Source organism: Anomaloglossus baeobatrachus, chromosome 6, assembly GCF_048569485.1.
Source record: "Anomaloglossus baeobatrachus isolate aAnoBae1 chromosome 6, aAnoBae1.hap1, whole genome shotgun sequence".
NCBI classification, from domain to species: Eukaryota; Metazoa; Chordata; class Amphibia; order Anura; family Aromobatidae; genus Anomaloglossus; species Anomaloglossus baeobatrachus.
Genome location: NC_134358.1, coordinates 379,715,985 through 379,730,998, shown reverse-complemented (window position 1 = coordinate 379,730,998; position 15,014 = coordinate 379,715,985). Strand labels below are relative to the sequence as shown.

Below are 15,014 nucleotides of genomic sequence, written 5' to 3'. Positions count from 1 at the left end.
TCATCAGAAGTGTAAAAAGCAAAGTGGGAAGCAATCAAAATGCTTAAGAAATAGCTGTGGTAGTTTCTAGGATTTTAAGGAAATATATTGAAATATATGGGTTTAGGTCTTTATCATAAAGTGCGACTTTATTACTACAGTTCGGTTCTATTTCTCAAACCAATACTCGCCACTGAGCTTTGTTCTCTTCAGGATTATGTTAATGGGGGTTGATATAGTCCTCAATGACCTCCTCTCTGTTTATTTCCCTTACACATAAATCTGGTTTACTTGCAGACATATAGTCATTTCCTAGAATTTACAGACTTTGTAACCGAGCATTACATTTGGCAACGTTTTAACAATTGTGGGTCTTTCCTTCTTATGAATGTTTCTTATGACATGAAAAGACAAATCATGGATGTACAACTTTGCCAGCTGGAAATGGAAGATGCTCCAATTACTGATTCCCTAGTGAATCCATTATGTTAATCAAGCTTCTATTGTCTGTAGCCTAAATTTGTTTTTCTTTCATTTCTCCACAGTTTACACATTCAATTTGTTTAAATTTTATTTATTATTCAATTGAAACATTTTCTACATCTTATTATAATTGTACTCATGTAATCTTTTACAATAAGTTATTTTTTATTCATTTTTTTAATTACTGCAGAATTTGAGCTGTTATTATGTCTACTGGGAATGTCTTTAAGAATAAGAGAATACCAATGTAATACCAATTCTACTTTGCAAATATTGGCAATATGACAGTAGGTAATGGTAGTGTAAACTATACCCCAAGACAGACCTTACTTTTAGGATATATAATGCAAAGTAACATAGTTTTTGGACAATAATATGCAATTTTTCCCTAAATTTGAGAGGAAAGTGGGGGGTGCGTCTTATAGTCCGGATGTACATAACTCGCTGTGGTGGGGGAAGCGGAAGTAGAGCGGGTCACAGGAGGCTGGAGCAGGGTTGCCACTGTAGAAAGCTGGCGACTTGGGGACTGCCCGCTGTTAAAGGAAATTAATATTCACTGCTTCCCACACCCGTAGTCTCACCCACCTCTCGGCACTGAAGCCGGCACCGAGACGAGGCAGGATTATGGCCGTGGGGAGCAATGAATATTTATTTTCTTTTATAGCGAACACACTTGACTACTCCAGCCGTCAGCTTCCTGCAGCGGCTAGGGTGATCACTTGTGTCTGCTAGTAAAGAAAATGAATATTCACTGCTCCGCACACTCATAGTGAATATTCATTTTGAAATAGTGGGCAGCTGACGGTGGCATGTGACTGGAAGCGCATGCCAGTGATGTCATGACCTGCCTATCACACGCCAAAGTGAGTTGACAGTATCAGAAGAGAACACCGCGTACTGGGGGAGCGGTGGGAAGGTGAGTAGAATTATTTATTTTTTATGTGTGTCGCATGAATGAGAGGCATATATACCAAGATGGGCTCATGAATGGGAACATATGTACCAGCATGGCTAACATATATACCAGGATGGGGGACAAATGTACCATGATGGGGACATATACCAGGATGAGGGACATATATTCCAGGATGAGGGACATACAGTATATTCCAAGATGAGAGACTTATATTCCAAGATGGAGGACATATACAGTCATATGAAAATGTTTGGGCACCCCTATTAATGTTAACCTTTTTTCTTTATAACAATTTGGGTTTTTGCAACAGCTATTTCAGTTTCATATATCTAATAACTGATGGACTGAGTAATATTTCTGAATTGAAATGAGGTTTACTGTACTAACAGAAAAATGTGCAATCTGCATTTAAACTAAATTTGACAGGTGCATAAGTATGGGCACCTCAACATAAAAGTGACATTAATATTTTGTAGATCCTCCTTTTGCAAAAATCACAGCCTCTAGTCGCTTCCTGTAGCTTTTAATGAGTTCCTGGATGCTGGATGAAGGTATATTTGACCATTCCTGTTTACAAAACAATTCCAGTTCAGTTAAATTTGATGGTCGCTGAGCATGGACAGCACGCTTCAAATCATCCCACAGATGTTCAATGATATTCAGGTCTGGGGACTGGGATTCAAAGTATATCTTATGATAAAATGGAAAGTCCCATGTCTGAAATTGCCAGACATGGGTGTGTTTAGATAGATCAAGCTAAATCAAGCGCCATTTTTGTTAGTCCAGCATTTTTTTTGGTTATCTTCAAAAGGGGGGACTGTTATGGATGAGATTTAATACATATTGAATATAATCAAGAAAAATGCTGGACTAACAAAAATGGCGCTTGATTTAGCTTGATCTATCTAAACACACCCATGTCTGGCAATTTCAGACATGGGACTTTCCACTTTATCATAAGACATACTTTTATTTTAATACATGCTGAGTTAGCTTAATATAAGATTATGAAATGCATACATATATATTACTCGATGTAAGCTGTTTTTGCAAGTTAACCAATAGGATTATAGTAGGCACCCCTGGCCCTCAGCCAAGGGTCTTTGAATATTATACCCTTCACTTCCCCAAAATAAATCAGAATTCTACGTCGATCATGACTGTCTGTCTTTGGTTTGTGTAGATATAGATATCGCATGCGATAAAGGTCTTTAATTATTATTTTGGAATACAGGTGTCAAAGGGATAGATGCGTATCATATGAATGGCATCAACCTAAATTAAGGCTTTATCATTTCAACAATCACAAAAGTGGTCAAAATCGTTGGTGTTGGAGAGGTCATCCAAACACCAAATATCGTCTGGTGAGTAGCGATGTCGCTATGTGTGACCCCGCAGGAGCAACAAACATCTCCTTACCTCCGTCCACCGACAATGAGGAAGGAGGTGGGCGGCATGTTCCAGCTGCTCATCTCCGCCCCTCCTCTGCTATTGGACGGCTGCCGTGTGACGTCGCTGTGACGCCGCACGAACCGCCCCCTTAGAATGGAGGCGGTTCACAGGCAACAGCGACGTCGCTAGGCAGGTAGGTACGTGTGACGGGTGTTAGCGATGTTGTGCGGCACGGGCAGCAATTTGCCCGTGACGCAAAACCGACGGGGGCGGGTACGCTTGCTAGCGATATCGGTACCAATATCGCAGCGTGTAAAGTACCCCTTATAGTCCACAAAATATAATACTAAGCAACATTAAATTGTATCTGGCACAGTTCATTCACACTTTTTAATATAATTTAGCAGAAATCTATTTAATCATATTTAACAGCCATGCTCCCTTTTACCAGCGCAAATCATGACAATCAATAGTAGGGTTACTACCCTACCCCGTTCCACTTCGGGTCCCCTCCTAGTGCCTGACTTGTTCACTCAGGCCACGGGCTCCAACCCCTGACCGCTCTGCTCGTTTCTCTGCAGCCCAGGAGACACACCCCTGACTGCTCTGCTGCTCTCCTCCAACTGACTGAACTCCTCTCCTGCTGCTCATTTCAGCTCCTAACTGGGGGGGGGGGGGGGCGGCTGCCCATATGCACCATGTGGGTGTGTGTGTGTGTGTGTAATCCCAAGGAGGAAGCGATTCCTGCACCCTTGGTGGGGGGTACAGTCATCTGTGACTACCTGGTTTTGCCAGGGCGTCACAGCACATCAGCTTTCAGTAGAATCATTCAAAATGCAGACATTGTGGGAGTATGAACTTATTTACTTAGGACATACAGCAACCAATATTTTCATCAACATAACATGAAGAATTAACAATAGAACTGACCCAAACAAAACAGAGAAGTCATAAAATACAGTCTAGAGAGGACCTACACACATCAACAAACTGTAACAGTTAATACAGTGCCATGCTCTCTGTTCATGATAGTCCGTCCAGCATAAATCTGAAGTTGGTGTATACTCCAACATTAAGGGGCACTTTGCATGCTGCGACATCGCAGGCCTATGCTGCGATGCCGAGCGCGATAGTCCCCGCCCCCGTCGCAGCAGCGATATCCTTGTGATAGCTGCCGTAGCGAACATTAACGCTACGGCAGCTTCACATGGGCTCACCTGTCCTGCGACCGTCGCTCTGGCCGGCGACCCGCCTCCTTGTTAAGGGGGCGGGTCGTGCGGCGTCATAGCGACGTCACACGCCAGGCGGCCAATCGGAGCGGAGGGGCGGAGATGAGCAGGATGTAAACATCCCGCCCACCTCCTTCCTTCCGCATATCCTACGGAAGCCGCAGTGACGCCGGCAGGAGATGTTCCTCGCTCCTGCGGCTTCACACACAGCGATGTGTGCTGCCACAGGAGCGAGGAACAACATCGGACTGTCGCGTCAGCGTAATTATGGATTACGCCGACGCTGCACCGATGATACGATTACGACGCTTTTGCACTCGTTAATCATATCATCGAGCCTTTACACACTACGATGTCGCATGCGATGCCGGAAGTGCGTCATTTTCAATTTGACCCCACCGACATCGGACCTGCGATGTCGTAGTGTGCAAAGCCCGCCTTAAGCGGGCTTTACACACTGCGATATCGGTCCCGATATCGCTAGTGTGGGTACCCGCCCCCATCTGTTGCGCGACATGGGCAAAACGCTGCCTGTGCCGCACAACATCGCCCAGAGCCGTCACACATACTTACCTGTCCGGCGACGTCGCTGCGACCGGCAAACCGCCTCCTTTCTAAGGGGGCGGTCCGTGCGGCGTCACAGCGACGTCACTGAAGCGTCACTGAACCGCCGCCCAATAGCAGCGGAGGGGCGGAGATGAGCTGGACGTAACATCCCGCCCACCTCCTTCCTTCTGCATAGCAGCCGGGAGGCAGGTAAGGGGAGCTTCCTCCTTCCTGCGGCGTCACACGCAGCGATGTGTGCTGCCGCAGGAACGAGGAACAACTTCGTTACTGCTGCAGTAACGATTTTTAAGAATGGACCCCCATGTCGCCGATTAGCGATTTTGCACGTTTTTTCAACGATGCAAAATCGCTTATCGGTGTCACACGCAACGGCATCGCTAATACGGACGGATGTGCGTCACAAATTCCGTGACCCCAACGACTCCGCATTAGCGATGTCGCAGCGTGTAAAGCCCCCTGTAGAGTATATCTATCCTCAATTTGCACATTGAAGGAGAGATCAGCCATATTGACCACTGCATGTTAATAGGAAAGTGTTCAAACTTTGAGTACTGCTTACAGAGAATCTGTACTAAGCCGTCTATATGGGCAGACAGGTCATAAAAAGCTGAATGTAATACCTTAATATTTGCTTTACAATGCCTTGAGAATCTGCCTGCAGGGATTATTTTAAACAAAAGAGAGTTACCAGTGTAAGACATGTAGCTAATTAGAGCAAACTATTAGTTATTACATGTCTCACACTGGTATCACCACCTTTAATTTATAATAATCTTTGAATCTTTGTTATGTCTGGTCCATAGATCATAACAGCTCATTTACATATTAAGAAAAACATGTATTTCTCTGGAAAAGACATCGGATTGCAGATATCAAGGCATCATTTTATTAAACCTTAAAGGACCTACATAACCATAAAGACTTCTTAGGAGGGTTGATCCTACTAACGGACTCCCTTTCAAAAGCACTGCCCCTGCATGCAGCATTTGAAGAACTACTCAGTCAATAAGTTAATGACTACATTATGAATTTTTTGGAATATTTTCTATTTATATAACTAAAGATGAAAAGTTGTGCTACACAAAATGTGTGAAAACATATTTCATAGCCCCATATCACTGCAAACTATGGGTCCTGGTGAGTTATGTGACATGTTAAAATGCTCTATTTACTATATTTAATATAGTAGTTTACCTTTATTGATTGTTTTCATTGTTTATATAAAGCATATGTAATGCCCTAAAGTTGTGGTGTATGTGCCTTTAAGATGTAGCAGGCCTCATAGCTATCTTATTATGGTTGCACTTTGTTAACAATTCCCTTTGCAGGTATTGCACATGAGAATTCAGCCCATAGAAGTGGCCAATATATGCAAAAACTGATGTACGTGTTATGTTCTGCTATTAGGAGGTTATTAAGGGTTAATGAGGCAGCCCTGCTTTTCATATTAGAACCACAGAAACATGTCTCTGGGATTAGAAGGGAAGAAGCGGAGACATTTTGTCTCTGTGTGAGGTGATCTGATCTGCAGTAGCTGAGGGGGAAAGTAAGGGAGCAGCCATAGCTCCTGTATATACCGTATATATATATATATATATATATATATATATATATATATATATAAAAAATATATATATATATATATATATATATATGCACACACACACACACAAAATATATATATATATATATATATATATATATCCAGCTGTAGATAACTGTGTGTAGTGATGAGCGAGTACTAAAAAGCTCGGGTGCTCGAGGCTCGGGCCGAGCATCCCAAGATACTCGTGTACTCGGCCCGAGCACCGAGCCCAATGTTATCCTATGGGAGACCCGAGTATTTTTATGAAATGACCCCCGGCAGCATGTAGAAACCCTAAAAATGTCACAAAAGTCTCAGAAGAGTGCTCAAATCACATGGCAACAGCATGGGGAAGACCCCTTGAAGCATTGATCACTCAAAAGTCACAGCTGTGAACAATTTTGTCCGAGTTTTACGCCATTTTTACGGACTCACCAGAAAACCTTCCAAAATGACACCAAAATGAATTTTCATGGCGGAAATGTTAAGGGCACATACCCAATAGTGAGATAGAGCTGGTGTATGTTACTTTTTGAGATTAATACATGAAAGATTTTACGTAAAACATTGTGTGGCACTCCGATGTCCAAAACGCACGTTTTGTGCTTTATACTAGCGATGTCGGTCATTTTTTTTTTCATTCTATCTCCCGTCGGTCGGTCTCGCTCTGTCTGTCTCTCTCTGTCTTGTCTGTCCCCCTCTCACAGTCTGTCGGTCATTCTCCCCCCTCTCTCTTACTTACCGTTCCCCGATCACTGCCGCGGCGCTGCACAGCTGTTCACTAAACTCCGGCGGCTTTTCCTCTTTTGAAAAAGCCGGCCGCTCATTAAACAATCTCGTATTCCCTGCTTTCCTGCTTTTCGGCGCCTATGATTGGTTGCAGTGAGACACGCCCCCACGCTGAGTGACAGGTGTCTCACTGCACCCAAACACAGCAGCCGGTGTGTGTGTGTATACTGTGCAGTGAAAAAAATAATTAAATAATTAAAAAAAACGGCGTGCGGTCCCCCCCAATTTTAATACCAGCCAGATAAAGCCATACGGCTGAAGGCTGGTATTCTCAGGATGGGGAGCTCCACGTTATGGGGAGCCCCCCAGCCTAACAATATCAGTCAGCAGCCGCCCAGAATTGCCGCATACATTATATGCGACAGTTCTTGGACTGTACCCGGCTCTTCCCGATTTACCCTAGTGCGTTGGCAAATCGGGGTAATAAGGAGTTAATGGCAGCCCATAGCTGCCACTAAATCCTAGATTAATCATGTCAGGCGTCTCCCCGAGATTCCTTCCATGATTAATCTGTAAATTACAGTTAAAAAACACACACACCCGAAAAATCCTTTATTAGAAATAAAAAACACTAACAAAGTCCCTCATCACCAATTTATTAACCCCGACAAACCCTCCATGTCCGGCGTAATCCACGGACCTCCAGCGTCGCGTCCAGCTGTGCTGCATGAAGGTGACAGGAGCTGCAGAATACACCGCCGCTCCGGTCAGCTTCACACAGCAACTGAAGACAGCCGCGCGATCAGCTGAGCTGTCACTGAGGTTACCTGGATCCAGCGGTGGCCGCGGGTAACCTCAGTGACAGCTCAGCTGATCGCGCTACTCACCGCCGCTCCGGTCAGCTTCACACAGCAACTGAGGTGAGTATAGCGATCAGCTGAGCTGTCACTGAGGTTACCTGGATCCAGCGGTGGATGCAGCGGTGGCCGCGGGTAACCTCAGTGACAGCTCATCTGATCGCGCTACTCACCGCCGCTCCGGTCAGCTCCATGCAGCAACTGAGATGAGTATACAGCTGCTGTCACTGAGGTTAATCGCGGCCACCACTGGATCCAGCGGTGGCCGCGAGTTACCTGACTGACAGCAGCTGATCGCGCTACTCACCTCAGTTGCTGTGTGAAGCTGACAGAAGCACGCCGTTTTTTTTAATTATTTATTTATTTTACTGCACAGTATAGACACGCCCACCGGCTGCTGTGATTGGGTGCAGTGAGACACCTGTCACTCAGCGTGGGGGCGTGTCTCACTGCAACCAATCATAGGCACCTGTGGGCGTGGAAAGCAGGGAATATTAGATAGCTGTGTACAGAGCACAGCACGCCCGCCGGTATAAAGGCTCGGTCACGCTGTGCAGGCCGGCCAATCACTGCAATTCCACAACTAACAGGGCTGTGGCATTGCAGTGGTCTTCCAGCCAATCCCTGCATGAGGGCTGGCTCTCAAAAGAGCGCCAACATGCAAAGATGAAGACCACGAGTACAGCACGAGTATCGCGAAATTACTCGGTACCCGCCGAGTAGCCCGAGTACAGTGATACTCGTGCGAGTACCGAGTAGTAACAAGCATACTCGCTCATCACTAATTGTGTGGTTAAGATTGTGCATAGCAGCAGAAAAAGAAGCCAAGGAATCCCTGCATCTGATGTACAGGCACACGACTACCCTGGAAAGTAACAGTGCTAGGATATCACAGGCTGCTGGGTAGGGATTGAGCCTGTGTGCAATAGTCATTCATCTCTTGATATACCTGTGTAAACTTACAAGTAGATGTGTTGTTTTCTTCTGCTCTACCTCCCTGTTGTCTGGACTAATCGGAGTGCACCACATTACACCGCACTGGCCGGAAGCAGATGTAAACTGAGTGCATCTTAGCATCACAAACTCTCTTTTCTTTTTGTCTTCTTCTTTTGTCACTGTCATGGTGGCGCTGTAACTACCACAAACCACGTGATCCATGGTAGGCAACACATACTCCCCAGTGTCATTTAGAAACCTCTTTCCATTCTCAGGTGCTTCCTGGCTGTGAAAAAGCCATTGTCCTTTGGGATATGATTCTGATAACTTGTGCTGTTTTCAAAATCCTTTTTGTTTCCTGTTTGCTAGGGTGTAATGGATGAGCAGATTTCATTGAATGGAGATAATGCATATAATGCACACTTTGGGGAAAGCATGGCCAACCTTGGAGATATTGATGATGATGGGTATCCAGGTCAGTACTTAGTAATGCATTTTTTTCCCTTACTGACCAGTTGCTTGATTAAGGGGAACCTGTCAGGTCCAATATGCACCCAATATTCAAGCAGTTCTGGGTGCATATTGCCAATCTCTACCTAACAGTCCCTGTATACACTAGCATAGATAAAGAGATCTTTAGAAAAAGTATTTCTAAAGATCTTTTACCGTATGCTAATGAGCGAGGGGACTAGTCCCCTGGGCGTTAGTTCCCCTGGCTAGTCAGCTCCATTAGCATGTTAGTACTCCCCTGTGGGTGTGCTAACATGGTAATGAATGTGCAGCGTCAGAAGATGATCTCACTCACCTCTCCGCCGCCATCGTGTCCGACGCTGGATTTCGGCTCAGTGCGCATGATCCCGGAGTTTGGGTCATCATGTGCACTATGAAGCTGGGTGTACGCGTCCTGGCTTCAAACTGAAGTAGTGCGCATGACCGAAGCTCCGGGGTCATGCACACTGAGCCGAAATCCAGCGTCGGACACGATGGCAGCGGAGAGGTGAGTGAGATCATCCTGTGACGCTGCGTATTCATTATCATGTTAGCACAGACACAGGGCCGTACCAACATGCTAATGGAGGAGACAAGCCGGGGAAGTAACGCTCAGGGGACTAGTCCCCTCACTCATTAGCATACGGTAAAAGATCTTTAGAAATACTTTTTCTAAAGATCTCTTTAACTATACTAGTGTATTCAGGGACGATTAGGCAGATATTAGCAATATGCACCCAGAACTGCTCGTGGTTCTGTATGCATACTGGACCTGACAGGTTTCCTTTAAGGACAGTTTTATATATAATTCTGTACATTTTGTTTATTTGTTGTTGCAAATTGCATGTTTTGTTTGCATATTTTTCATCCATATTACTACATATTCTGTAACTATCATCAGGATCAAAGTAGGGTCTAAGGGGTGCTTTTCCCGTTGCGACATCGCTGCTGATATATCGTCGGGGTCACGTCGTTAGTGACGCACATCTGGCGCCGGTAGCGACATCGCAGCATGTGACACAAATGAGCGACGATCAACGAGCACAAAAACGTGCAAAATCGTTGCTCGTTGACACGTCGTTCATTTCTATAATATCAGTGCTGCTGCAGGTACGATGTTGTTCCTCGTTCGTGCGTCATCACACATCGCTATGTGTGACGCCGCTGGAGCGACAAACATCTCCTTACCTGCGTCCTCCGGAAAAGGAGGAAGGAAGGAGGTGGGCAGCATGTTCCGGCCGCTCATCTCCGCTCCTCCTTTTCTATTGGGCGGCGGTTCAGTGACGCTGCTGTGACGTCACTGTGACGCTGAACGAACCGCCCCCTTAGAAAGCAGGCGGTTCGCCGGTCACAGCGACGTCGCAGAGCGGCCGTACAACGGGGGCGGGTGCAATTGCGCTCGACATCGCTAGCAAATGCTAGCAATGTCGCAGCATGTAAAGTACCCCTTAGGGTTAATGTCTCTCCTGGTAGAGAGCACAAAGTCAACGTACGGAGCTTTATAGGCCATGCAATGCTTCTCTCATAAATTAAATATGCAAACAGCCTATTAGAGCAAGAGGACTTCAATTTTTGTGCCACCTCTTGGGTGTAGCTATCCTGTTTGTCCACTAGCATTGGACACATGAGGTGGACATCCTATGAAGGATTCAAAACACAACAGAGGGCGCCATAAAGAGTAGGTAACAATAGAAATGTAATGTTTATTCATGTGACAACCCTTTGAGGATTGCAGAAGTGTCTTACAATGGGAAAGAGAAGACATTTGAGAGGCATTTATTAATGTAGATCACAACACAATTTTATAATTTAGTGCAAAAACTACTCTTAACAATTTCAACAAAATTTCGTTTAGTTTTACAGTAGTGATAGTTGAGGTTTTTTTGTGTTATAGTGGTGCAGCTCTAAACTTCCACACTTTTGCTTTAGCTCTGTTAATAGCAAATATGTGTATAAGGGTGCATTCAGACTACTGTATAAATCGGTCTGAGATGGGACTGTAGTGCTCGGACTCGGGTTGGGAGATGTGCTACAGATGGCATACAGTCCAGTCTCGGCCCAAATTATACAGTAGTCTGAATTCACCCTATAGGTGAGTTTTTCAATCATATATTAATTATGTATGAATGCTGAAATAGATGAACAGGGACCTAGCAGTTTAAATATTTACTTATATGCCGGATTGTAGATGTGATCATTGAGAAGAGAATGTTTTCTGCCCACGTAGGAGCATTTAGAATTCATAAATGATATTTACTCTCATGGACGCATGGATTACATCTAAAGATCTCCAATAAATAAAATTAAAGTACACTCCGTAATAGAATTTAAGTAAAAGTCCACAGATTCAATAACTTTACTTGTCTGCTGTTTTATGGTGATATGCAACGCAGTTTCACATTCAGATATCATTATGTGAAGAGAGTGTTGATGTCTTGGTCTTAACACAAGATACATGTAGGCTTTCTGCCATAAAACCTTAAAGTAGATCTGTCATCAGTCTACCCTAGTCTATGTGAAAAATGTTTGTGCAGGCTGACTTATAGGAGTTATGAGAAATCATTTATCAGACCAGTGTATATATGAGGAGAGAGCCCCCCTCTTACTGATCTCTAGTGGTCCATTTGCAGGAAAATTTAGCACAGGGTCATGCAGATCATGGTGCTGATATAGGGGCGGTGATACAGTGTTATGGCCTGGTTGGGTAGGAGGAACAATAGGCCAGTGGGGAATTTAAGGAGGAAAGAGCAAGTGAGATGTATTGTGATTCTGAGCACCATAAGACAATCTGGTGGCCTGTGGTGCTACTGCATATAGAGGGACTAATAGGATGACATGCAAGACAGAGGATGTGTAAAGTAGGGCACTAGTGACCATGTACTGCTAGAGAGACATGCTGTGCATCAGATAAGCCATGGGTTAATGCAAGGAGACTGAAGGCACTGGTAGTCCAACAGAGAATATAGATGCCCTTCACTGAATGAACAGTGGATAGCGTGACTACCTGCCCTGAAACTACAAGGCCTATCCCTCTAGTCATACCTGGGTGGTGTAAAATTAAGAATTTCAATGGTATTACTGCTCCTTCTAAGTAGCTGGGTGAAACATACAACATTATTTTCAGTACCTTGTATGTAAACGTACTGTTTTATTGCTGCTGATATCATCTAGAAGTGGCGATTGATATGCACAATGAATTTCTACTATTAGAACTAGTGCAGACAGAAAAGCTTAGCTCAGAAGGGATATCACTCTACACAGGATTTGTGGACAATGTGGGTAACTAGAGGAAGCGTCTGCTGCAGTATTACAGTCTATTGTATAATTACCAGTCTCTTATGAAGCCCAGACATAGGGCTTATTAGTAGTAATAACATGGGAGAAACGGGGCCTTCAAACACCTATCTACCATGATAACCCATCCGCACTCTTTGAACGGGTTGCAGGGCATGCTGATTGATGTCAGAGACAGCCACCTCCTTTCCTAGCCTATATTGACATTGGCATTTTAGGGTATGTGAACACAATGAGTATATGCACAGCAATGTCAAAACAAATTGCTGGGCATTTGTGGTGCCCCTGACCTGGTCAGGCACCACTGAGTATTGCACCCGTGCTGGGGGCAGTACAATACAGGTAATCCAGAAGGCTGACCGAGGTGTGACTACACAGGCGCATAGTAATCAGGTCTCACACATCTACCTTTGGGAGGACCCCTGGGGAATCCAGGAGGGGGCGTGGCCTCCATGTCCACTCAAGGGGTGTGGTGGAGAGCCTGGTTGCTAGGTTGCGTAGGCAAGAACAGGAGAGGAGGAAGTAGTGAGCCAGTTAGTAAGTGCAGCTCAGGGAGAGCAGACGTGAGGAGCAGACCCTGCAGGCTGTTACAAGCTGACAGCGTACGTGCAGTGACTACCGACGGGGGAGATCGGTCACCTGGTATTGCCACCCGAAATCCACCCGAGGCTAGAGAGAGCAAAGAGGTGGCAGAGTAAGGGGACTGCCAGGGAGGTACCAGGCCCGCAAGGGTAACAGGTCCCAGTGCACAGATAGATTCACCTTTCTTCTGCCAAACCTGCCGGTGGGGGCACTTCAGACCCACACCATACCACCACAGAGTCCGGAGCCACGTAGCAAAGAGAGGGCCCATAGTTCACAGGAGGCAAGCAGCCGGAATGACCTGGTCCAGGCTACAAGCAAACAGGCCGAAACGAGGGGAGAACAGGCAGCAGCAACTTCCTTGGGTGACCCCCGTAGGGACTTCAAGTCGGGGTCACCCCAAAACACACAGGGCAAAGGAAGGCGAGTTGGTAGTCACCCTCATCAGCCAGCCAGAAGGATACCTGGTTCCAGCCTGGTTCATCCCAGCTACACCCGGGTTACTAGCTACACCCGGGTTACTCACCCTGCCACCTAATGTGAGTAAAACCCCTGAAAGACATTCTGCTTCTGTGTTTGAGTCATTCTGCGCCTTGTGGTTCCACACACTTACACAGGGCCCTGGGGCTTGACTCACTCTCGGGAGGCCACTACAACTTACTGCACCCACCATCAGCCCCAGGCACCCCTTAATCTGCAGTGGCGGTCACCCTGACCGCAATACCGAGAGTGGCGTCACGACAATCCTAAAAGAAGATTCCCTACCTGTGACCAGACTGTTCATCCACGTGGAGTCCCTGAAGGTAATGCGCTGACACAACACCTGTGAGGCTTCACACATTTCTTCCATCACATTGACCTTTCTTTAGGTGGCTTCTGCTTGGAAGCTGCAGCCATTTTATAACTGGAAATTTAAATAAAAATTACTGGCTGCTAAGTCATTGAAAAAAAAATCCCAAAAGACAACACAAAAGTTAAAGTTAAGAAGTTAAACTGTTGCGATCAGAGCTAGTTCTGGTCACAGTAGTTACTATCAGGTGCCAGCTGTGTAATGCAGCTGGTGCTCACGCTGAGTCCTGAGCCCACGCCATACAGTAAGTCCACTGTACAGTGATATGGATCTTGTGGAGACACGGGGGTAAGTGGGTGCACTCGTCCGCTGATCCGGCCGACTTTAGAAAGACAGCATGGCCCAGGGCTCATCCCAACTGAACGCCCGACCTCCTTAACCATGGGCGGAACACTACTCAGACAACACAGGATGAGGGAATCACAATATTAAGACTTTATTGGATCCCTAAACAATTAACGGCATATGACACATAACCAGCAAAACCACAGAATGTAACCAGCAACAGTTTCTCACCCTTCCGCTAGTTCACCAGGGATTAGATGTCCGTGCCTCAGGGCTACTTACCTCAAACCAGCAGCACCCCGCTTTTGGCGGCACCCACCGAGAATGGAATAACGCCAGATTTAGGAAGCTGGCTGAAGACCACAAAGCTTGTATTCAAGTGACGGCATTGTCCCAAGCTGGATTCCTTCCTTAGGTAGTCCTTGATATCTCAGCCGAATCCTAGCATTCGATGCTGAAGTCCATGTAGTATTATAATCCAGGTTCGGTTATGGCTTGCCAATCGGATCCGCAGATCCTAGGTTGGTATCATGTAGCAAGAGTCTATCCGGGCAATGAACAGTCCTCCTTCTTATACCCCTGAGCTATCCATTTAGACCATTGGGGTCTTCACGAGTGGTGGATAAGACTGGGCTCTTATTGGCTAGATTTCAAGCTGTATACAAAATATCCCTAGTACTAATGGTCTCTGGCAGAAATGAGGGAGGGACAGCGAAGTTACATCGCATCTAGCAATACACATAGTGATACAAATTCGCATAATTGATTTGTCTGGGTATCTGACCTTCACTGGCCAAGGCAATTACATGGGTCAACAAGAACTTTAACACTAAGGGGCACT

The 15,014-nt window shown here is 45.6% G+C and overlaps 1 protein-coding gene across 1 annotated transcript in view; it reads left to right on the top strand.

Annotated features, from left to right (window-relative positions):
* The window catches only part of ITGA9 (integrin subunit alpha 9), a 644,853-nt gene that overhangs the window by 194,702 nt on the left and 435,137 nt on the right, over positions 1 to 15,014 (top strand). The window contains exon 10 of the mRNA XM_075316572.1: positions 9,043 to 9,148. Within this exon, the coding sequence (XP_075172687.1) occupies positions 9,043 to 9,148 (106 nt within the window). The remainder of the gene's footprint in view (positions 1 to 9,042; positions 9,149 to 15,014) is intronic.